The sequence below is a fragment of the Suncus etruscus genome, chromosome 8 (genome assembly GCF_024139225.1).
Source record: "Suncus etruscus isolate mSunEtr1 chromosome 8, mSunEtr1.pri.cur, whole genome shotgun sequence".
Taxonomy (NCBI): Eukaryota; Metazoa; Chordata; class Mammalia; order Eulipotyphla; family Soricidae; genus Suncus; species Suncus etruscus.
Window position 1 is genome coordinate 24,030,369 of NC_064855.1, and position 24,993 is coordinate 24,055,361.

At 41.3% G+C, this 24,993-nt stretch overlaps 1 protein-coding gene and 2 non-coding genes across 3 annotated transcripts in view; 1 reads left to right on the forward strand and 2 right to left on the reverse strand.

Annotated features, from left to right (window-relative positions):
- LOC126016108 (protein NPAT) overlaps positions 1-24,993 on the forward strand; it is a 40,218-nt gene that overhangs the window by 5,294 nt on the left and 9,931 nt on the right. The window contains exons 2-13 of the mRNA XM_049778639.1: positions 2,494-2,612; positions 3,921-3,981; positions 5,219-5,291; positions 6,567-6,607; positions 7,773-8,000; positions 10,607-10,688; positions 12,846-12,933; positions 13,616-13,707; positions 13,931-14,018; positions 15,426-15,522; positions 17,276-17,404; positions 21,777-23,459. Of these exons, the coding sequence (XP_049634596.1) occupies positions 2,494-2,612; positions 3,921-3,981; positions 5,219-5,291; positions 6,567-6,607; positions 7,773-8,000; positions 10,607-10,688; positions 12,846-12,933; positions 13,616-13,707; positions 13,931-14,018; positions 15,426-15,522; positions 17,276-17,404; positions 21,777-23,459 (2,781 nt within the window). The remainder of the gene's footprint in view (positions 1-2,493; positions 2,613-3,920; positions 3,982-5,218; positions 5,292-6,566; positions 6,608-7,772; positions 8,001-10,606; positions 10,689-12,845; positions 12,934-13,615; positions 13,708-13,930; positions 14,019-15,425; positions 15,523-17,275; positions 17,405-21,776; positions 23,460-24,993) is intronic.
- LOC126017163 (U6 spliceosomal RNA) lies at positions 6,335-6,441 on the reverse strand. Its single transcript, XR_007498822.1, has one exon. It is a non-coding gene; the product is annotated as a U6 spliceosomal RNA (small nuclear RNA).
- LOC126017106 (U6 spliceosomal RNA) lies at positions 7,206-7,312 on the reverse strand. The gene has a single exon (XR_007498779.1). It is a non-coding gene; the product is annotated as a U6 spliceosomal RNA (small nuclear RNA).

Here is a 24,993-nt window from a genome sequence, read left to right on the forward strand (position 1 = left end):
GCTGTACAGATTAGTTGTTACCAAAGGTAAGGGGGAGACAGGAGTTACAGTCAGGTAAAATGGTTAATTTGTATGGTGAAGTATCACATTGGATGGTTTGGTTTAGTTTGGTTTGGGGCTACACCCAGCAATGTTCAGGGGTTACTCCTGGCTTTGCACTCAGGAATCATCTCCTTAACTCAGGGACTGTATAGGATGTCAGGGATCAAATCTGAGTTGATCCAAGTACAACACACTTATCAACACACCTGTATGTGACCTTTCGACACACCTGTTATGTGCACTTACATAATTTTATAATATATGCTATTGCAGATTTTATTTTATGTTTTATTTTGAGGCCATGCCTAGCAGTACTCAAAAATAGTTCTTGGGCTGGAGAGATAGCATGGAGATAGGGTGTTTGTCATGCATGCAAAAGGATGGTGGTTCGAATCCCGTCATCCCATATGGTCCCCCGAGCCTGCCAGGAGCGATTTCTGAGCATAGAGCCGGAGTAATCCCTGAGTGCTGCTAGGTGTGACCCCAAAAATTTTTTTATTTTTTTATTTTTTTGGGAGATGGGGGTTCACACTTGGTGATGCTCAGGGTTTACTCCTGGCTCTGCGCTCAAAATTGCTACTGGCTTGGGGGACAATATGGGATGCCAGGGGATCAAACTGCAGTCCGTCTGGGTCAGCCGAGTGCTCAAAAATATTTATGAATCTGCATTCAGGGATCATTCCTGGTTGGGCTCTAGGAACCATATGGGATCTTATTGAGAAAAATGCACTATTAACTTATACATAATAAATATGTTCTTTGTTCTCTTTGAAAAGTTTCTACTCCTCTGAAGTTTTAGCATATGAATACTTGGTCTGGTGGAAATTTAAGTCTAAGGAATTGGATTTCTTACCACCACCTGATTTAAGCCCCAAGAAATTCCAAGTAGTGGGTTGATTGGCACTTTGAAACTCCCGTTATAAATAAGCTCCCCAAGTAAAAGGATTATAGAAAGATCTTGAAATGAGGACATTTGTTTCTTTACAGAATTGAAAGACTTGTTTGATGAAAGTGCAGGACAGAAGGCAAGGAAGAACATTGGGCTGCAGGGCAAAAAGAGGAATGTTTGATATCTTTTTAAGTTGATATCTGCATATCAAAAATGGTAAAACTTAATGTTTCTAGTATGTTCACAATATGTACAGTGGTCACCACACCCCAGATAATTCCCATCACTGCCAGGAGACACTCCAGGCTTGTTAACAGTTATTACCTGGTTTTCTCCCTCTTGTCCTCTCACAACTATAACTTGACTCTGGAATTGTTTCCTCTATCTGATGTAAGTGGAGTTGTAAACAATGTGGCCCTGAAATATATTCTGTATAAGGGTAATTCCTTTTGGTACCTGAATAATGTTCTATTTTGTAGACGTATCATGTTTTGTCCATTGCTGGACTTTGGTTGATTTCTATTTTTTGGCTATCACAAAAAATGCTGCTGTGAGCATTTCTATGTAAGTGTGGTTCTAATATAGTTTCAGTTCCCACAAATGTACTTAAGAGTTGAATTGCTTGGTCACTTAAAGTTCTGTTTGTAATATCTTTTGAGTCCTTGAAAAGTGACTTTCCAAAGGAAGTGAATCATGTTCTCTTTATATGAGGTTACCCATATGAAACATGCTGATTCTCTAGGTTATCACCAAGATCTAGAATCCTGTCTTTGAAAATTCTAGCTATCCTAGTGCCTCAATGGCAAACCTATGGCACGTGTGCCAGCAGTGACACGCGAAGGCCTTGCAGCTGGCACTCGGGAAGGGATCCGCAATTAAGATATGCGGCATGGCAGTAGGCGAGTGTGCCAGTGTCTGCTTTGCAGCTCACCTGGCAACAGGGCCGGACTGGCATTGGGAGGATCGGGCATTGTGCGGCACTCAAAAACGTTAGCCATCATTGTCCTAGTGCATTTAAATTGGCTTCTGTGGTTTGGTTTGGTTTTATTTGAGGCCACACTCAGCGGCTCTCAAGAGATACTCCTGGCTTTGTGCTCAATATTTATCCTGGCAGGCTGGGCCATCTAGGATGCCAGGGTTTGGGAATTGAACCCGGTTGTTTGCACAAATGCCCTACCCACTGTGCTATACTTCAACATAGCCTCTGTGGTTTGTATTTTACATTTTGCTAATACTAATTAAGTTGAGTGTGTTTTCATTTGTTTTATTGTTTGTTTGTTTGTTTGTTTGTTTCTGCTGCACTCAGGGTTCACTCCTGTGCACAGAGCCAGGAGTAACCCTTGAGCGCTGCTGGGTATGGCCCAAAAACAAAACAAAAAGTTGTTTTCCACCATATAGCCATCTGTTTTATGAATTCTTCTTTGTATTGCAGCACAAACTGGTGTTTCTGGGCAACTTTGTCATCCAAGGTTCCATTGTGATATGAACACATTCTCATTTCTAACAGTATTTTTCAAAAATTGAGAGTTGACTAAAGTCATTTAAATTTCCTTATTCTTTAGGTTATTTACAACAAGAAAACCTCACTTCTACCTGCCAGACTTTCATTTTGGAAAGTTCAAATTTAAAAGAATATGCCGAACACTGTACAGATGATGGTTTGATTCCAGCCTGCTTATTGGTGAGTGATTTGTTTCTTACATTGACCAGAATCTTGCTATCAACTCAGTATATTGGATGGTGTATGTTCCTGGATGAAAAAGATAGAAAGAGCCAGAGAAGGCTAACTCCTTTCATAATCATGTTTATGCCAAAGCTACTATTACAAATTTGTCACTGAGAATCAGTTTCTTGATAGCATCCTCCTGTCTAGTTAGTCTCATTAGTACTTGTCCTAAGCTTATGTGTTTTGTGATTAGGGTTAAGTATTGTCACTTCGAAAATTCATTTGTTGAATCCCTAAGCCCCCTAGTTTTATCATCATTGGAAGTGAAGACCTTTGGGAAGAGTTCGATTGGTTCTTGTGGCTAAGACCCTCATGATAAAGCTGAGAAGAGGGGAGTGAGGAAGAGAGAAAAGAAATCAATCCTAATTTATTAATTTGTTACTTAAGTCTTTTCTTTTGTCTTTTTGGGTTTTTTGTTTTTGTTTTTGTTTTTGTTTTTTTTTACTTTTTTGGGTCACACCCAGTAGCGTTTGGGTTCCTCCTGGCTCTGTGCTCAGAAATTGCTCCTGGCATGCTCCGTGGACCTTATGGGATGCCAGGAATCAAACTGGAGTCAATCTGGGGTTGACTGCATGCAAGGCAAATGCCCTACTGCTATACTATCGCTCCAGCGATATTTAAGTCTTAATTTGTTACCATACTTTTTGGGAGAGGTCACACCCAGCGGTGTTCAGGGATTACTCCTGGCTTTGTGCCCCGAAGTCACTCCTGGCAGGCTCGGGGGACCATATGGGATGCCAGGATTTGAACCAGCAACGGTCCTGCATTGGCCGCATATAAGACAAATGCCTTACTGCTGGGCTATCGCTCTGGTCCTTAATTTGTTACTTAGGCAGAATCAACTGTCTGAGGTTTTCTATACCAACCCAGCTTTTTGCTTACTTCTAATAAATATAGAAGGTATTTTTATCTAGTCATCTTTTTATTTTTTTAACTTTATTATTTATTGATTGATTGATTGATTGGTTGGTTGTTAGGCCACACCCAGCGGTGCTCAGGAATTACTCCTGGCTCTGCACTCAGAAATCGAATTTGAGAAACTGCTCTCTTGAGTTGGGAAGACTTAGTGGTGTTGAGGATCAGACACACCAGGCCTCCTGCTTGTAGAAGCTTTACTGAACCTGTGGAGCTCTCTCCCAGCACCTCTTTATCCTTTTTAGCTAGTGTGCATTCCAGCTCTTTTACTAATATAGGTAAATATTTTATTTTAGAAAATTGTTGTACTATTGTATCATTTTGGTAAAGCATGATTTTTTTTTTCAGTCCTTATTTGGAAAAAACCTGACAACAATTTTGAATGAATACGTAGCTATGAAAGCAAAAGGTAAGAGTTCAGGTTTAGATGTTTTCCCTTTTTTTTTTTTTTTTTTTTTTTTTTTGGTTTTTCGGGCCACACCCGTTTGATGTTCAGGGGTTATAAGCGCTCAGAAATTGCCCCTGGCTTGCGGTGGGGACCATATGGGACGCCGGGGGATCGAACCATGGTCGTGATCTTTCCTTGGCTAGTGCTTGCAAGGCAGATACCTTACCTCAAGCACCACCTCGCCGGCCCGTTCTTTTCCTTTTATATAGCATTTATCATAATGAGCAGTCACTGCTGTCTTCTGTAAAGTTTTTTTATTCTTCTGGTTCTATATACTTGGGCTATTTGTGTTCAGCCTGGTTCAGGAATACAACAAACTGGATGAGGACCCTTTTCTAAGTTATCTGTTAGGAAAAAGAGTTTTTATATATTCGAATATCACTTACCACATTAAAGAATTAGCATAAAATGATAATATTAAGTAACACTGAGTGCCATCTTTAGTTCTGTGCTTAGTGCTTTCATGTTTTATCTCAGCACATAAACTAAAAAGGGGTATTGGTTTCACCTTATTTGGCCTACCTCCATTCCAGAGAAAAAAATTTCATTGCTCTCCTGGCTGTGCCTTTTTTGTTTTGTTTTTGGGTAGTGTCAGAGATCACTCCTGGCAGGACTCGGAATCAGAATACCAGGATCAAACTTTGGTCAACCACTTGCCCGACCTGCTGTGCTGTCTCCTAGGCCCAAGATTTTAAATATCTTATGAATTTCACGTCTTATACCTGTAAGAGCACAGTCTAAAAAGTATCTGACCTCAGAAATTTTACCTATAATTCTAAGTATAGTTACAGATGACACTTTTTAAGGGAGCTGCTGAGAATCATTGACTTAGACATGAAGCATATGCATACCAACTTTCATATTCTGGAATTTACATTGCCTTTATTATCATCGCTATGAATCAGAAAATTTTTGGATAGGATGGGGTTGTTTGGACTATGCCTATCAGTGCTCAAGGGACTGCTTTGGGTATGCACATGCAAAATCCTTGGAGCTTATCTCCCCAGCCTCCATTATTTTTTCTATTTCGTTTTCAGGTATCAAATGATATCAAATAGACCAAAGAAGTAGAAGTTTGGTTCATCTGTTTTGTTGTCAATGACTGAGTGAAGTTTAATTATTGGTTTTCTCTTAACTTCATTCAAATAAAATGTTTTTTCTAATTTGATTTCTTAAGAAACTTTTTCTTTTGATTTAGAAACAACAAATGATGTCCCAGCAATAATGTCATCTTTGTGGAAGAAGTTAGACCACACACTTTCTCAGATCAGGTAATAATGGATGTATATTATTAGGGACTGAAGTGACAGACTAGGATTTGATCTTCATCCCATATGGTCCCCTTCCCTTCACCATGGGTAAGCCCCTTCCCTTCAAAAGGTTTATATTTTAAATTTACCAGAATGTCCGGCACCTTGTTTTGTTGTTTTCATTTTAGTTTACTTTGTACTATCCTCTGGCTCAGTTTCTGTGACTCTTGTTGATTGACTTTTTGACATATTTTCTAGGTAGATGGGGCATTTTATTGTACAGTCGAATCCAGTATATTTATTTTTCTTTTCCTTTGAGAATTGGATAAATTTTTCCTAGACAAATTAGGTAAAAGCAGGATTTCTTGAATATATTGAATATATTGAATATAAATTGATTATTAAAATTATGTGTGTGTGTGTGTGTGTGTGTGTGTGTGTGTTTTTAGGGCCCGGAGAGATAGCACAGTGGTGTTTGCCTTGCAAGCAGCCGATCCAGGACCAAAGGTGGTTGATCTGAATCCCGGTGTCCCATATGGTCCCCCGTGCCTGCCAGGAGCTATTTCTGAGCAGACAGCCAGGAGTAACCCCTGAGCACGGCCGGGTGTGGCCCAAAAACAAAAAAAAAAAAAAAAGAAATTAAGATTTAGGGGCCATAGAGATAGCATAGCGGTAAGGCATTTGCCTTTGATGCAGATGGACGGTGGTTCGAATCCCAGCATCCCATATGATCCCCCAAGCCTGCCAGGAGCAATTTCTGAGCATAGAGCCAAGAGTAACCCCTGAGCGCTGCCGAATGTGACCCCCACCCCCCCAAAAAAAAAAAAGAAATTAAAATTTAGAACTGAAGAGATAGTACAATGGGTAGGGCCTTGCATGCCACCATCCTGGGTTTGATCTACGGTTTCATTTGGTCTCTTGAGCCCTCCAGGATGCAGAGCCAGGAGTAACACCTGACCACAGGTTGTGATCCAAACCCCCCTTCCAAAATTTGTTGTCCACACCTCACTAAATAATTGTCTTTTTGTATGTGCCAAAAACATGAATTGCTTTTCCTTTTTTCTTTTTTTATTTAACACTTTATGAATTTATATGTCATCCTTGTACAGGGGCCATGCTAACATTTTCTGGATTGTTCCAGTTTTAGTATATGTGCTGCCGAAGCGACCGCCATAAATTGCTTTTTTAAATAAATTGTTTTTAAGTCATAATTATCTCAAGTCTATATCTAATTAAATAAAAGTATATCTTAGCTACTAATTTTATAGTTGTTAATTACATTATTTTATTTGCTAGGAGCATGCAAAATTCTCCAGGGTTTGCTGCTAATCAGAGAGGTCAGTATTCACGTTCAACTTTATTTTTTTTTTTTTTTTTTTTTTTTTTTTTTTTGGTTTTTGGGTCACACCCGGCTGTGCTCAGGAGTTACTCCTGGCTGTCTGCTCAGAAATAGCTCCTGGCAGGCACGGGGGACCATATGGGACACCGGGATTCGAACCAACTACCTTTGGTCCTGGATGGGCTGCTTGCAAGGCAAACACCGCTGTGCTATCTCTCCGGGCCCTCACGTTCAACTTTATGAATGATGTTTATAAACATTATTCAAACATTGTTTAAACTAAAAAATGTACCAGATGAACACTTTTTAACAATTCATGTGTGCTAAGTATATATTTAATAAAACTGCTGCTTATCTAAGTGCACTTATATTAGGAAATGGGATTTTCATGTATTGCCAGAGAGATAGCACAGGAATAGGGTGTTTGTTTGCCTTGCATGCGGCTGACCTGGGGACGGACCTGGAGCCTGCCAGAATGGATTTCTGAGCACAAGCCAGGGGTAACTCCTGAATGCCACCGGGTATTTGGCCCAAAAAACCAAAATAGTATTTTCATGTATTACAAAGAATTGAGTTGAAATGAGACTTTTTTTTTTTTTAATATGGAACGCTTCACGAATTTGCATGTCATCCTTGTGCAAAAGCCATGCCAATCTTCTCTGCATCATTCCATTTTTAGTATATGTGCTGCCGAAGCGAGCACTGAAATGGCTCATTTTTAAAGTATCATTCTGTTTTGTAATTTTTGGAAGTGCTATCAGTATAAATTACTAAGAAATGGTCTCATAGCTTCCTGAAGAGTGCTCACTTTAGTTTTGTCTTATAAAGTTATCACTTGAGGGGCCGGAGAGATGGCGCTAGAGGTAAGAAGCCTGCCTTGCAAGCGCTAGTCAAGGAAGGACCACGGTTCGATTCCCCGGCGTCCCATATGGTCCCCCCAAGCCAGGGGCAATTTCTGAGCACTTAGCCAGGAGTAACCCCTGAGCATCAAACGGGTGTGGCCCCCCCCAAAAAATATTATCACTTGAACTTGGTTGATACTTTGACATACAGTATGAACAATAGAACTGTCCAATACTATGTAGGGTAGATAACATGAGATTTCTTTCACAATGTCCTGCCGCCTCTGATGTTGAATCAGTTCAAACACTGTTGTGTTTCAGCCCGCACAAGAAATGGAATCGCTGAGATCAAACGACAGAGAAGACTTGCGTCTCAAACAGTGCCTAGCAGTTTTGAGTTGCTGCCTTTACCTTGTCTTCCAGAACAGTTTGCTGCTTCTCCATTAACAGCTGCACAAGTTTTTACTCGGCCAGCTGGGCAGATTTCAACTCCATTAAGGTCAAATTTTGTTGTGGTCAACCATTCACAGTCTCAGGACACTGTGAACAGTAAGATTAAGTTTTATGCTAATTCTCTTTTTAATCAAGATTTTTGGAATAAAAAATTTGGAGTAAAACTTTGGAGTAAATTTTTACTTATAAAATTTTTCATAAAACAGGTTAAGGGCTAGAGCAATAGAACAGCAAGTAAGAGGGCAGAGTGATAGCACAGTAGTAGGACACTTGCCTTGCATGCTAGACTTAGGGACATTTTCCATAGGGTGCTTGGCTTGCATTTGGATGACCTGCGTTCAATCCCCAGCACTCCACATGGTGAACATAGTTAGGTGGCTCCAAAACAATAAAACCAGGCTTTTTTCTTTTTTTTTTTTTTGGTTTTTGGGCCACACCCGGCAGTGCTCAGGGGTGACTCCTGGCTGTCTGCTCAGAAATAGCTCCTGGCAGGCGCAGGGGACCATATGGGACACCGGGATTCGAACCAACCACCTTTGGTCCTGGATCGGCTGCTTGCAAGGCAAATGCCGCTGTGCTATCTCTCCGGGCCCAAAAAACCAGGCATTTTTAATATGGGATTTTTCTTCTTTTATTTGTTTGTTTTTTATCATACCTGGCAGCGCTCAGGGGTTACTCCTGGCTCTAAGCTCAGAAATCACTCCTGGCAGGCTAGGGGGACCATATGGAATGCCGGGATTTGAACCACCATCCATCTCTTCAGCCCCTAATATGGGATTTTTCTAAATAAAGCACAACTTTGGGCTCTATTCTTTTCTTTTTTTTTTTTTTAACTAAAAGTAGCCCTTGTGGTGCTTGTCCATATTTTACCTGCTGCTTACTGTTGGTCATGCTAGTCTACTTCTTGAATGAAGGAATATTTTTATCCATTTTGCCTCCATCTGTATGTGCTTAAATCCAAGGCAGGAGCTATAGGATAGCCAGTAGGGTTTCTTGCCTTACTTGTGGCTGACCCACATTATATCCTCAGCCCCAAATAAGTTCCCCCAAGTTCTTCCAGGAGGTCAGCCAGAAGTAAGCCCTAAGAACTACTGAGTTTGAACCCAAGAGAGTAAGAAAAATAAAGGAAATAATGGGCCAGAGAGATAGCATAGCGGTAGGGCTTTTGACTTGCATGCAGCCGAAAAAGGACAGATGGTGGTTCGAATCCCAGCATCCCATATGGTCCCCCTAACTTGCCTGGGGCAATTTTTGAATACAGAGCAAGGAGTAACCCCTGAACGCTGCAGGGTGTGACCCCCAAAAATGGAAGGGGGAATTCTTTACATTCCTGCATATACATCATTTTAGAGCTAAGGAAAACTTAAGGCAAGAGCTATAGTATTGTAGGTAGGGCATTGGCCGTGCACATTGTCTACCTGGGTTTGATCCTGGGCTCTCCCATTTGGTTTCCCAAGCCTGCCAGGAGCGATCCCTGAGCACAGAACTCAGAATATCAGAATAAGCTTTGAGCACCACCAGGTGTGGGGAATAAAAAACAGACTTTTGTTTGTTTTGGTTTTTGGCCATTCCCAGCAGGTCTTAGGTGACTATATGGGATGCCAGGGATCCAACCTGGGTTGGTCGCATGCAAGGCAAACACTACCCACAATGCTATTGCACACCCACTGCCCACTATTGCTATTGATATCCAGCCCCAGACATAATCTGTTATATCTAGTTTGTTGTTAGTTGAAATTACATTGAAAACACATGATGGTAAAGAACAAATGAATGAGTTAATCATAGTAGTAGGCCTTTCAGCATTTCCATACCTGGGGGCTGGCAACAGTCCTTCCAATAGTGGTTGAAAGGTATTGTTGTAATAAGCTTCAGAGGCCAGGAAATGCAGGACATGTTCCCTAACTCAGTCTTGTTTCCAGGATTGCATGACCACCTGAACACCACTTGGTTTAGACATAGAGTTCCCATGTATTGTCGGAGTGACCTTGGTGATCCTTTTCATCACTCTTACTTGCTGGGACCCTCAGGCCCTCTGACCACCTTGAGAGGCCCTCCCAAAAATAATTAATAAAAAGAAGCATTTATAGTGTAGGTGAATTTTAGACTACCATGTTTTTGTCTTTAATTGACACTATATTTTGTATGTTTGTTGTACAGCCTCAAGTTATAGTGGTTTTATTTATTTACTTGCTTATCTTTGGCCACACCCAGTGGTGTTCATGTGTTACTCCTGGCTCTTGGCTCAGAAATCACTCCTGGCAGGCTTGGGGTACCATATGGGATGCCAAAGATAGAACCTTTGGTTGGCTGAATGCAAGGCAAACTCCCTACCCATTGTGCTATTGCTCTGACCCCCTATGTTTATTTTTTTTACTGTCATCTATAGTACCATCAACGTGGGCACTTGGCATTAGATATATGCTAGCTGAATTTAATCTGAAATTGCCATCAAGAAATGCCAAAGTTAAAATAGCACAGCAGTAGGGAGTTTGCCTTGCACATGGCCAACCCAGGATAGACCTGAGTTCTTCCCTGGCATCCCATATGGTCCTCCAAACCTGCCAGGAGTGATTTCAAGCTCAGAGCCAAAAGTAACCCCTGAGCACTGCCGGGTATGGCCCAAAAACCAGAAGAAAAAAAAAGCTGATGTTTAGAAAACCAGTCAGTGTTCTTAACTTACTTTATTTTCTGAAATACAGCTGGAGAAACTTTAAATATCATTTCTGGTCCTCAAGAAAAGAAAAATCATGCCAGTTTAATGTCTCCTGGTAGACGCAAAAGGTAAATGTCAGTTTCCAAACACCTTTGATATCCTAAGATACTTGGGTTGTAAAATATAGATGTAGATATATAGATAACAAGCTTGGGAAAGTTCTTGACACTGTTTATTCTAAACACTTCCCCCACCCCCATCCCTCATTTCCACATTGTGACCTTCCTTTAGTTAGATCAGGTCTCAAAATAATGGCTACACTTCATTGGCAGTATGTTTAAATGAATATAGACAGCATGATTTAAGGCCTTGGGTATGTATTTAATCAATTGATGGGAACTTTTTCAGTTGTTTGGTTTGGTTTGGGTTTTTGGGCCACACTCACTGATGCTCAGAGGTTACTCCTGACTGTGCACTCAGAAATTGTTCCTGGCTTGGGGGACCTTATAGGACATCAGGGGATTGAACTGAGGTCCTTCCTAGTCAGCCACGTGCAAGGCAAATGCCCTACCACTGTGCCACTGCTCCAGTCTCTGGAGTTATTTCTTTTTTTGTTTGTTTTTTTGTTCTGTTTTGTTTTGGTTTGGGGCCACACCTGGCAGTGCTCAGGGGTTATTCCTGGCTATCTTCTCAGAAATAGCTCCTGGCAGGCATGGGGGACCATATGGGACACCGGAATTCAAACCAACCATCTTAGGTCCTGGATCAGCTGCTTGCAAGGCAATCACCGCTGTGCTATCTCTCCGGCCCCTGGAGTTATTTCTTGAGCAAAAGTCTTTGTTTCCTTAGTCCATATATCTCTGTTTGAAAACTCAGAACAAAGAGCTTAGTTTTTTATTTATTTTTCTGGGAACAGGGAGATTTTTCCCAGGGCTAGAACATTTGCTTCATATGTAGGAGTTCTAGTTTTAATCCTTGGCACCACTGATTATTGCCCCCAAACAAGTCTTTCCCTGGGGCTGTGGCTGTGGAACATGAGTGTGAGCTTAGAGTCAGACACCACCACTACTTCCCACATCGCTGGCTAGGGACCATGCTGGCCTAAGACTGCAGAGTATGACACATTCTTTACATTGTTGTTGTTTTGTTCCTGTTTTCTCAACTGCCATTCTTTTGCACCTCCTTTGAGGAGGCTGACCTCTGTGAGGGCAATTCTGGGGCTCGATGGTTGGCTTGTTTCCCAGGGTTGATGTCTGCACCTGCACCTGCACCTTTCAGCCACTTGCAATTTGCGATATTCGCATGTTCGTTTTTGTGCTGGAAGGGATGGGTTGGCACCAAGGAGTGGCACACAAGAAACCAGACGGAATTAGGAGAAAAGTATAATTTGTCCAGGGAGTGTCAAGCAGCCTTTTGGATCTTACTGAGCCAGCCAATCTTTTCTCTGCTGCTTTCCCTGCCATTTTTATTAGCCAGGGTTTAACATCACCTGAGGATTGATGTAATTAAGGGTATTTGTGCTAATTAACTTAGAAAAGGTGAAAGTAGAGGTCGGAGAGATAGCATGGAGGTAAGGCATTTGCCTTGCATGCAGAAGGACGGTGGTTTGAATCCCGGCATCCTATATGGTCCCCCAAGCCTGCCAGGAGCGATTTCTGAGCGTGGAGCCAGGAGTAACCCCTGAGCGCTGCTGGATGTGACCCAAAAACCAAAAAAAGAAAAGAAAAAAAAGAAAGCAAAGGTGAAAGTAAAAAAGTGATTTTACAGGTGTATGACAACAACCTCGGTCTTCTTTGTTTCATACTTGTCCATTTAACCACATAAAATGTAAAGTAACTCCAATATCTAATGTTTGTAGATATCCTAATTTTAAATATATTTCAGTATTTTGGTTCTTTTAGAAATCCAATAATGTGCATAATCTTTTCTCATAGATTAAATTGCTAAGTGATTTAGTGCTGGAAAGACAGTACAGCAAGGAAGGTGCTTCTCTTGCATGTCTCTGACCCGGGTTTGACCCCCAGCACCCCATATAGTCCCCTAGGTATGATCATAAGTGCAGAGCCAGGAGTAAGTACTGAGTATAGCCAAAAACAAAAAATTTAAGTGATTAGAGTTAGTCCTCAAATTTGTTCTGAATTCCAGTTTGTAAAGGCTTTTCATTCCCACCACCTAAAAAATGTCTGCTCTACTGTGATCTTAGGATTTATATTTATATAGATAATTAATAATTACATGGAATCTGTTACAGTAGTTAAAAAGCAGTCTTTTAAAATGTGTTCCAGTGAATCACAAAGGAAAGGTATCACTTTATCTGGGCCTCATTCAACAATAAGAAATTTCCAGGATCCAAATGCTTTCGCAGTTGAAAAAGTAAGTGAGCTTCCCCAAATTTACATTTTGTGTACTTTTTCCCCTGTATTTTAAATATTGACAAGTACAGAAGTGTGTGCATAGTGTGCATGTCTAAGTGTTTCCCTTAAGTTTATTAGATCTGCCTCGGGACAGAGTAACCAAGGTTCAGTACAGTTCAATCACAATTATTTGTGTAAAAAGCTACAAGGAAGAATCACATTTAAGAAAATTGTTGCCAAATTATTCAGCTTAATAGAGCATTTTACTGGAAATAGATTATTATTATTGTCATTATTATTATTATAATCATCCTGGGGCCAGAACAATAGCACAGTAGTGGGTAGGCTGTTTGCTTGGATGCTGCTGACCTTATATAGACCTAGGTTGGATCCTCTGTGATCACTGAGCCTGCCAGGAGTAAGCCCTGAGCTCGACCAGGTGTGGCCCAAAAAACAAGACAGACAAAAAACCAGATTATTGTAAACCTTACATGAAAAGCCATTGTTTGGAACTTACTGTTCTGCAATCAGTGAGCAGAATCAAAGGATGTAGGAAAACAGTTACAAAAGTGTTTGAGTGGTGATAAGAAGTGAGCCAACAAAACTTTTGATTGGCTGCTAAATTTCAAAACTATCTAGCTTTCATTAATTTTTCCTGTATAACAGTGATTCCTTTTGCTGATACTGGTTTTCTTCTTTAGCAAATGGTTATTGAAAATGCACGAGAAAAAATACTCAGCAACAAATCTCTTCAAGAAAAGCTTGCAGAAAACATTAATAAATTTCTAACCAGGTAAGCTCTGTGTTTCATATATCTAATTGGGAGCCAGAGCAATGATGGTCTGACTACATGTTAAATTCCCAAGCATTGCAGGAGTGACCCTCTCTGAGCACAAAGATAAGAGTACCCCTTGAGCACCACTAGGTGTGGCCCCCAAAGCTCAAGATGAGTAAATTGTCTAATTGGTTTTGCCTAATTAAGAACTAGCTAAAAATGTTTTCATTCTGCATTGTAGTGACAACAATGTTGCTCAAGTACCTAAGCAAACAGATAGCAATCCCACTGAACCAGAAACTTCAATTGATGAACTTTTGGGACTTCAGGTATGCCTATGGTTGGCGTGTGAGTCTATTTATACTAACTTATAACTGAATGTATTTAGTTTCTTTTCAAGTGATTGTTGAAGAGTAAATTCAGAAAATGATTTTAATTACTAAGAGTTAATTAACAGGGGTCGGAACGATAGTATATAGGATAGGCCACTTGCCTTGCATATACCTGATTTGGATTTAATCCTGGCACCCCCTGTGGTCACCAGACCTGCCAGCAGTGACCCCTCAGCACTGCCAGGTGTGGCTCAAAAATTATAAAGAAAATATTAGTATTTTTATTTAAATGGTAAATTACATTATTTAAAAGTAAAAGTTAATATATCCTTGAGCTAGAGTAAGCGCTAATGTGTAGCGCTTGCCTTGAATGAGGCCCACCTGGGTTCTATCTTCCATCACATATCATCCCCCAAGCACCCACCGGATGTGATTTCCCCCCTCCCCCCATAAAAATAGTAGTTGTACAAATAGGATAAAATGGTCTGAAATACTTAGGAATCTGTAGATCATACCTGGGGTGCGCAGAGCTCATTTTTGGCTCCCAGCCAGATCTATAAGGCAAAAGCCTTGACTTCTTTTTATTTGTTGTTTATATATTTGGGGATTTGGGGCCACACCTGGCAGCGCTCAGGATACTCCTGCCTCTACACTCAGAAATTGCTCCTGTCAGACCCAGGGGATACCATTTGGGATACCAGGGATTGAACCCGGGTCCGACCTGGTCATCCACGTGCAAGGCACATTGTGCTATCTCTCCGGCCCCAAAAGCCTTACTTCTATATTGTCTTTCTGGATTGTGCTTTTTATTCTGTAATAAGTTTTTTTCCTTTTCAAATAAAAAAAATTACGTATATCAGGTTTACATGAAAATTTGACTAAAACTCTTTTAACATTATTTTAACGTTTTAAGTTAAGGTGCTTGCCTTGCATGTAGCCACCACTTTCAATCCTCTGGATGTATATGGTCCCTTGAGCAATGCTCAGGGTGGCCTGTCAGTATGCAGTGGTCCTCAAACTTTTAAAATAGGGGCCAGTTCACTGTCCCTCGGACATATGGAGGAACATACTATAGAAAAACAAAAACTATGAACAAATTCCCATACACACTGCATATAATTTTTAAATGAAGAAACAAAACGGGAACAAATGCAATATGTGGCCCACAGGACTACTGGAGAGGACGTGACCCAAAACAAAGAAAAAATGTCTTTAAATCGTTTATTTTATATACTGTTTTAGGATCCATTTTCAGTCCAGGCTTTTTATCTGCATTCTCCAGCCATTAAGCTCGTAATCATATTCCAGTGCAAAATGTTGGTCTAATACAGTGTGACTTACTGACTAGTCCTTAATATTTTGTTGGTATTAAATGATTTGATAGGTTTGTTTCCCTTTTTACAGAACGAAATCCACATGTCTGAAGAAGTTATACAAGATATATTAGAGCAGACAGAATCTGATCCAGCTTTTCAAGCATTATTTGATCTCTTTGACTATGGTAAGTAAACCATTTAAGTCAATTAGAAGGAAAAGGTTCCTTTTTTATTGTTGCTCTTGCTTTTTGGCTTTTGTGAGGGGGTTTGGTGTCTTTTTTTTTTCCCTTGGGTCACATCCAGCTCCATGATGAGGGGGCCCTCCTAGCTCTGTGCTTAAAGCACCCTCTGGTGCCAGGAATCGAATCAGGGTCCCCTGCATTAGACCATGCCCTGCAGCCTTTGAGCCGTCTTCCAGTACTGAGCCACTGTGCCAGGTATTCTAGAAGAGAAGGGGCTTGAGAACACAGAGCTGGGGCCGGGAAGGTGGCGCTAGAGGTAAGGTGTCTGCCTTACAAGCGCTAGCCAAGGAACGGACCGCGGTTCGATCCCCCGGCGTCCCATATGGTTCCCCCAAGCCAGGGGCGATTTCTGAGCACATAGCCAGGAGTAACCCCTGAGTGTCAAACGGGTGCGGCCCAAAAACCAAAAAAAAAAGAGAACACAGAGCTGCTGAACCCAATGTATCTGGAGAGCACTAGTGCCATCACCCAGCAGTATTCGGGATATGTGATGCTGGAGCTCAAACAGGTCAATCTACCTAGCCCTGGCTTTGACTCGGACTTTAGCTTTGTGTTTTGTTTTTGTGGACAATTTTGTGCCTGTCAACTTAAGTATTATCTACTCATACCGAGAGTGATTATGTATGAAGGGAGTTTGGAAACTCACTATGGCTTTTGGCCTGCCTAAAGCAATACAGAACATTATCTTGGAGTGCTGTGGAGATGCTAGTAGGTTGACCTTCCAGGTAATTCTGACGTAGGCTAAATTAACAAAATTATTTAACAAAAATAATTAACAAAACTATTCCTCTGAGTACTAGGGATGCAGCTCAGTAGTAGAGCATTTGCCTTGCTTGTGTGAAGATCTGGATTCAAATTAGCTGCTGCCAAGGGGAAAAAAGGTGCTGGAACAACTAACTGATCTAGGAGTTGGAGCCAGGCCTGTGTGCACCATCGATATCACGTGGCCTGAGCAGTAGGGAATGCCATTGACCCTGAGCAGTTGTGTAGGTTTCTCCAGGAATAGTACACCTCCTTGCCATTCTTTGGGAGACCTGACAGAAAACCTACAAATATGGTAGGAAATCCTCACACGCGTCAATAATAGTAATGCAACTTAAGAATATTCTAAAGTGAGGCCAGAAAGATAGTACTTCATGGAAGGTGTTTGCCTTTTATGTAGCCGAAACTAAATTTAGTGCTGGTACCCTATATGGTCCCCCCAATCTCACTAGGAGTGATCCCTGAGTGAAAGCCAGTAGTAAGCTCTAGCACTGCTGAGTGTGACTCAGAAACAAAACCAAATATCCAAAAGTTTTTTTTGTTTGTTTTTGTTTTTGTTTTTTGTTTTTTGTTTTGGTTTTTGGGTCACACCCGGCATTGCTCAGGGGTGACTCCTGGCTGTCTGCTCAGAAATAGCTCCTGGCAGGCACGGGGGACCACATGGGACACCGGGATTCGAACCAACCACCTTTGGTCCTGGATCGGCTGCTTGCAAGGCAAACACCGCTGTGCTATCTCTCCGGGCCCACCCCCAAAAGTTTATCATTAAAATCTAAGTTTAACATTTGCCTTACCACTAAGCTGTATTGACGCTAATTTTTAATTTGGTCATCTAACCAATTGTTTCCCTGTTCCCTTTTTAACAGGTAAAACAAAGAATAATAAAAATAAATTTGGTCATTTAACCAGTTGTTTTCCTGTTCCCTTTTAACAGGTAAAACAAAGAATAATAAAAATATTTCACAAGGCCTTTCTGTTCAGCATATGGAAACCAGTCCCACTTTAGGCTTAGCAGATGAAACTAATGTAGCAGTTAAAGATTCTTTTAAATCAGAAGAATCTGGTAAGATTTTGATTTTGTTAATATCAATTTAAATCCTAGTATTAGTCTAAGTATCCAAAGGCAGAAGATGATTTTTAAAGTGTTCAAATTATCCCCTAGATCATTTTCATTTTTTTCTCTTTGTTAAAATAAAATTTCCTGGGAGTTGAGTACTTTGACTTAGATTTAGTTTCATTTTTTTAATTTTGCTGTAAATTACTGACTTCACACAATTCTGTATTAATAGTTTTAGATAGAAGCCAGAGAGATAACACAGTGGTAGGACATTTGCCTTGCACGCAGCCAACCCAGGATGGACGGTGATTGAATCCCAGCATCCCATATGGTCCCCGAGCCTGCCAGGAGTAACCCAAGTGCTGCTGGTGTGACCCAAAATAAAAATAGTTTTAGACAGTTTGACCAAATCTCTAATGTTAACCATAATTTTTATTGAAGCACAGATTTTCATTCCTTGTATATATCATTAATACAACTAAGCAAGTTTAGCTGACCACTGTACTTCTGTATTTCATATTTTGGGAGGAAATGATATATAACAATGAGGTTTCTTAGCTATTCCTATTACTAATTGGCAAAAACTAAGTTCTCTATTTCAAACTCATAATCTAACATTATATAACTGTACACTAACTATTTAAAGAAGGTGTAGGCTGGAGCAATAGCACAGCAGGTAATGTGTTTGCCTTGCACATGGCTGACCCGGCTTTGAGCCTCAGCATCTCATTTGGTTTACAAAGCCAGGAGTAATACATAAGCACTGCCAGGTGTGGCCCCAAAACAAACAAAAATAAGGTGTGAATAAGTTGCTATTTGATATATCTGCTGATTTCAGTTTTTATTATCAAATATAAACCATGAACAGAAGAGAACGATAAAAATGTTTGCAGGGATTGGGGCCAGAGCACAGGGGATAGGGTATGCACACAACTGATCTGGGACCAACCTGGGTTCAATCCCCAGCATCCCATATGGTCACCTAAGCCTGCCAGGAGTGATTTCTGAGCACAGAGCCAGGAGTAATCCCTGAGCGCCACCAGGTATGGCTCTAACAAAACAAACCAAAAAAATGCAGGGGGTTGGAAAGAGAACACATGGGTTAGGGCATTTTCTTTGCATATCTGGCCCTGATTCAGTCCTGGGTACCATATGTCCACTTTACACTAGGTGTGGGAACCCTCTCTCTCCAAAAAAAACTTTAAAATGTAAAAAGAGTTAAAATAGGGCCGGGAGAGATAGCACAATGGTGTTTGCCTTGCAAGCAGCCGATCCAGGACCTAAGGTGGGTTGGTTGGAATCCCGGTGTCCCATATGGTCCCCCGTGCCTGCCAGGAGCTATTTCTGAGCAGACAGCCAGGAATAACCCCTGAGCACCACCGGGTGTGACCCAAAAACCAAAAAAAAAAAAAAAAGTTAAAATATATATACACCACAGGGCCGGAGAGATAGCAAAGCGGTAGAACTTTTGCGTTGCACACGGCCAATCCACGACAGGATAACCCAGTTACATTCCCGGCATTCCATATGGTCCCCTGAGCCTGCCAGGGGCAATTTATGGGTGCAGAGCCAGGAGTAACACCTGAGCATCGCCAGGTGTGGTCCAAAACGACATACATATATAGTTATGGGTTTCTTCTGAGATATGTATATTAATATATATTATATATAATAATAAGATAAGATATATATTATATATCTCAGAAGATACCCATATATATACATATACACACAGCTCATTTAATTACAGTATCAGAAGATACCCATATAACCATCTCTAAAAATGTGAATACCATCAATTCTTCGCAAACTTCTATTTGTAATCATTCCTGTTCACAGTTCCTTTTATTTCTCATCCTTAAAAAAAAAAAACCGGGGCTGGAGAGATAGCATGGAGGTAAGGCATTTGCCTTTCATGCAGAAGGACAGTGGTTCGAAGCCCAGCATCCCATATGGTCCCCTGTGCCTGCCAGAGGCGATTTCTGAGCATAGAGCCAGGAGTAAACCCTGAGTGCTGCCGGGTGTGACCCAAAAAGCAAAACAAAAAAACAAGACAAGCATTATCCTGATATCTTGCACTGCCTGCTAAAACACATTCCTTTTTTGAACAACTTCTGTTCACTTTTCCTTTTCACTTCTTCGTTTTTGGGCACAAACAGGGATGTTCAGTGGTTAACGCTGCCTCTGCACTCAGGAATTACTCCTGAGATGCTGTGCATTGAACCTGGAACGGCTACATGCAAGGCAAGCACCTTAATCACTATTATCTCTCTAGCCTTGGCCTCCTTTTATTCGTGTGTGTGTGTGTGTGTGTGTGTGTGTGTGTGCGTGTGTGCACGCGCCTCCTATTATTCGTGTGTGCGCACACCACCCTGTGGCGCTGAGGGGTAACTCCTGGTTTTGCACTTAGAAATTGCTCCTGTCTCGGGGGACCATATGGGATGCTGGAGATCAAATCTACGTTCGTTCTGGGTCAGCCACATGGAAGGCAAATGCGCTACCACTCTGGCCCTAGCCCTCTATTTTTCGTAGCAGGATATACCAAAATAATTTCTGCTTGGGGGACTGGAGCAATAGAGCAGTGGTAGGGCATTTGCCTTGCACGCAGCTGACCCAGAATGGACCCCGTTTGATCCGTGGCATCCTATATGGTCCCCCAAATCAGGAGTGATTTCTGAGCACAGCCAGGAATAACCCCTGAGTTCACTGGGTGTGGCCAAAAGGAAGGAAGGAAGGAGGGAGGAAGGAGGAAAGGAAGGAAGGGAAGAAGGAAGAAAAGCCTCTGATAGCTTTCAGGTTTCACATCATCACTTCCTACACTGGTTTAAGACTATTTCAAGGGCCCGGAGAGATAGCACAGCGGCGTTTGCCTTGCAAGCAGTCGATCCAGGACCAAAGGTGGTTGGTTCGAATCCCGGTGTCCCATATGGTCCCCCGTGCCTGCCAGGAGCTATTTCTGAGCAGACAGCCAGGAGTAACCCCTGAGCACCGCCGGGTGTGACCCAAAAAAACCAAAAAAAAAAAAAAAAAAAAAAGACTATTTCAAGAGGGTAATGAACGATAGCACAGCAGCTAGGGCTTGTGCCTTTGCACACAGCCAACCACAGTTCAATCCCCAGCATATCCCAAATGGTGTCCCACATCTGCCAGGATTAACTCCTGAGTGCCATTGGTTATGGCCCCAAAAAAACAAAAACAAAAGAATCTCAGAATACTTTCCTGCTTTGAGTCCTCTACCTACATCCAGGCTCAATTCTCCATTTTTCTTAGACTGAAATTTTGTGAGCTATGTATCTTTTTCTCCAGTTTTGTTTTGTTTTGGGCCACACTCAGCAATGCTCAGGGCTTACTCCTGACTCTGCTCAGAGATCAGTCCTGGTAGTGCTAAGGGGAACATAGGAGATACCAGAGATTGAACCCAAGTCAGCCATATTACACAGGGGAACACCCTACCTCTTTGTTGAAACTTATTGCCCCTGAATTTAATGGTTTAGCAAAAATTTCAGCTAATCTCCCCCACAATAAGGACTCAGATATGTTCTATGCTAATCTACATGAAAATGAACATGGACAAAATTAAGTAGTAGTTAATATACATTTTTTTCATCTTTCCTATTGCTGTTTTTCTGTCTTTTATATATTACTTCATGGTGATATAGGTATGCTTATTTTTGAAAAAATTTTAAGCAATTTAAATTGTATTTTGGAGGCTTTGGAGATCATATCCAGTGATGCTTTTTAGCTATTTCTGGCTTAGTGCTCAGGATTGACCCATCTCAGTGCTTGGGAGACCCTAGGGCCGTGCCAGGATAGAACTGAGGTTAGCAGAATGCAAGGCAAGTTCCTAAACCTAATTTCTCTAAAAGCAAAGTAGTAGTCATGTGGTTGATGTTTGGTAAAATGTTAAATTACCATTTAAATGTTAAATGCTGAATGTTAAGCCATACAAATACGAACAAATATTCATCAATAGAAATGAAAAAAGCTGAGTGGCTGGAGTGATTGCATAGTAGTAGGTCATTTGCCTTGCACATGGCCAACCCGTGACAGACCCAGGTTTGATCCCCAGCATCCCATATGGTCCCCTGAACCTGCCAGGAGTGATTTCTGAACACAGAGCCAGGGGTAACCTCTAAACACTGCCAGGTGTGGTTCAAAAACAAAACAAAAAGATTGTTGAAAAGTCCCAACTTTTGAAACAGTTGCTTGTTTGGAACCTTTTTCTTTTTCTTTTTAATACCCAGAAGAATGATGAAATTTTTATCAGATTTTCATTTTGTCAAAGCCAAAATTATTTTCTTGGCAAAAATGGATGTTATAGTACAGATTACAATTCAAGCGATACATGCTTACCATATTTTATCTTGCTATTTTCTAGATTATCAGTCTGGTGGACCCTCATTTTGTGCATCCTTTCAGAATGAAGAAACTGCAGCAGCTCTGAATAATGTCAGCAGCCATCATGAGCTTAGACAGGAAGCCCAGGAACAGTTTTCCACCGTAAGCCCTGGCATCCAGAAGAAGGCCTTTAAAATTGTGGTTCCTACTGAACAGAAGTGTAATCTTGATATTAACTTTGAATCTGTGCCTAATTTGAATGATTTTAACCAAAGAGAAAATTCTGGTCCTGAATGTAATCAGCATTGTGCTGACTTGTACACAAGTGAGATGTCCACAGAAACAGAAATAGCTTTGGAGGTTGAGAAGAATTCTTTGTGCCCAGATGTACAGAACGAGCCTCAGTTGCAGCCCAATCAGTCTGATATGCCAGTAACTACATTTGTTTCCCTTGATGGTGATACTGACAATGAAAATGTAATTCTGCCTGGGAAAAGCACTCAGCTTTTATCTCAAAGTACTCCACTCACTGGAAAGTCATCAAAAAACATTACATTTTCTGAAACTTCTAACGATAGCGGAGGTCTTAAAACTAGTTTACCAGGTTCCAAGTCACCAGATTCTAATGAAATTAACCAGAGTAAACTTGAAGTTAATGAGGTATTAACAGTTGGATCCCAACTATCAGACTGCCAAGACAGTTCTTTACTTCAACATAAAGCACTGCTTGAGTCTGCTGAAAGTTCAAAATTAAATGTATCTGAACAGCAAAAGGAACTTCACCCTGGAGATTCAGTATCTTTAAATAAACAACCACCTAATGATTCCTCTTCTGCTGAGTTAAATAATGCAGAGCTTGAAACTCAACACTCTGAGTCTGAGAAGGGCCTTGCAGATTCACAGGAGCCTTTATCGTCTATAAAAGAAAATGGAGACAATAATTTTATCTCTTTAGGTGAAAATGATAACTGTGAGGAAGTTACAGTAATGCCTCCGGAAGGTGATATAGAAAACAAACGCTCTCTTCGTTCCGAGTCCGTCTGCTCTTCAACTGGTAATTCCTATCCTGAGTCGCAAGGCACTATTGATAAACCTACTAGCAGCAGTTCAGATGAGATAGATGGAGCCAATATTGTTTCTCTCAAAATTATTATCAGTGATGATCCATTTGTTTCCTCTGATACTGAGCTGAGCAGTGCTGTTTCTAGTATTAGTGGAGAAAACTTGCCGACTATCATTTTGTCCTCTTCCACTAAATCGTCTGCCCAGAATGCAGAATTAGCTAAAGGCCTATCTTCAAAAGAAAATACACCTTCAGTGTCCTCAAAATCCTCGTCTGCTGAAGAAGTAGAGGATTCAGCCTCTGTGGAACAGAGTGTCTTAGCTGTCAAACCTGAAGACTCTGCCATAACTAATACTCAGAACGAAGATGGTGCAGCTTTTTCAGCTAAGGTTGGATCGAGTGTGTCGAAGGACACCAGATTTATACAGCTGATGCCAGCTACAACCACGACGTTTGGCAGTTCCAACAACATTCTGATAGCTACCTGTGTAACAGACCCGACTGCCTTAGGAGCCACTGTCGCTCAGTCTAATGTGGTAGTATTGCCTGGAAACTCAGCACCCATGCCCACTCAGCCTCCAGCACCTCAGTTACAGACACCACCAAGGTCAAATGGTGTGTTTGCTCTCGGCCAACCTGTGTCACCCAACTTTTCACAAGGTAACACTAGTGACTTGTTGGCAGTTAATGACTAGGCTTAAATACATGCCACAGAGTTCCTGCTTTTATAGGTATGTTTGAAACTTAAGAAACAATTTTTCCTGTCATTAAGAAAAAAGGGTTATTTTGAAGTTTTTTTCTCTAGAATGAAATTTAATTCCTCTGGGCAGTTATTGATTTGGGTTTTAATGTTTTAACCAAAGCTGATAGGGCTCACGGTGCTGGGGATTTAACTCATGTTGACTACATACAAGGCAGGTCCCCTCCCACTGTTCTACCTCTTGAGACCTCTGACCTGCACCCCCCCCCAACCCCAATTTTCTCATTGACTTTTTTTTGGGAGCAGGGTCAGGAAACACTTTTGCAGTGGGCCAACCAGGGAGTAGCATCTTCTGTGGGTCCTACAGCACAGGCAAGTGTGTCCAGGGGAGCCAGTGAAGAGCCAAACCAGAACCCCTGATTCGGAGGGTGCTATATAGTCCAGATCCAGATGTTCCCACTCCTCTTTTCTTTTTTTGTTTAGTTATATTTTGTGGGGGGTCAAATCCAGTGATGCTCAGGAGTTACTCCTGGCTCTTTACTCAGGAATTACTTTTGGCCATTTGAGAGTATTTAGGAAGCTGGTGATCAAACCTGGGTCAGCCACATTCTGACCTACCCACAGTACTATCTTTTCTGCCCATCCTCCTATTTTGCAGGAGTCAATTTTTTTAAATAATATCTTTTTTTTTTTTTTTTTTTTTTTTTTTTTGGTTTTTGGGCCACACCCGTTTGACACTCAGGGGTTACTCCTGGCTATGTGCTCAGAAATCGCCCCTGGCTTGGGGGGACCATATGGGACGCCGGGGGATCGAACCGTGGTCCTTCCTTGGCTAGCGCTTGCAAGGCAGACACCTTACCTCCAGCGCCACCTACCCGGCCCCAAATAATATCTTTTTTTAAATGTCATGATTACATGATTGTAGTTGGGTTTCAGTCATAAATAGAACACCCCCCCTTCACCAGTGCCACATTCCCATCATCAGTGCTTCCATCTCCCTCATCTCCCTACCCCCCCAACCTATATTTAAGACAGGCTTTCTACTTCACTCACTGACATTGTTTGTTTTTTTTTCCAGGAGCTGAGACTGGCTCATTGACATTGTTATAACAGTTCTCAGTGTAGTTATTTCTCTAACTGCACTCACCACTCTTTGTGGTGAGCTTCGTATCATGAGCCAGTCCTTCTGGCCTTCATCTCTAGGAATAATTTCAATCATGTCTTTTTTGGATCACATTCTGCAGTACTCGGGGGTTACTCCTGGCTCTATGCTCAGAAATTGCTCCTGGCAAGCTTGGGGGACCATATGGGATGCCAGGATTCAAATGCCTTACCTCTATGCTATGTCTCCAGCCCCAATCTTTTATTTTTCTTTTCTTTTATTTATTTATTTTTTTTTTTTTTTTTTTTTTTTTTTTTTTTTTTTTTTTTTGGTTTTTGGGTCACACCCGGAGGTGCTCAGGGGTTACTCCTGGCTGTCTGCTCAGAAATAGC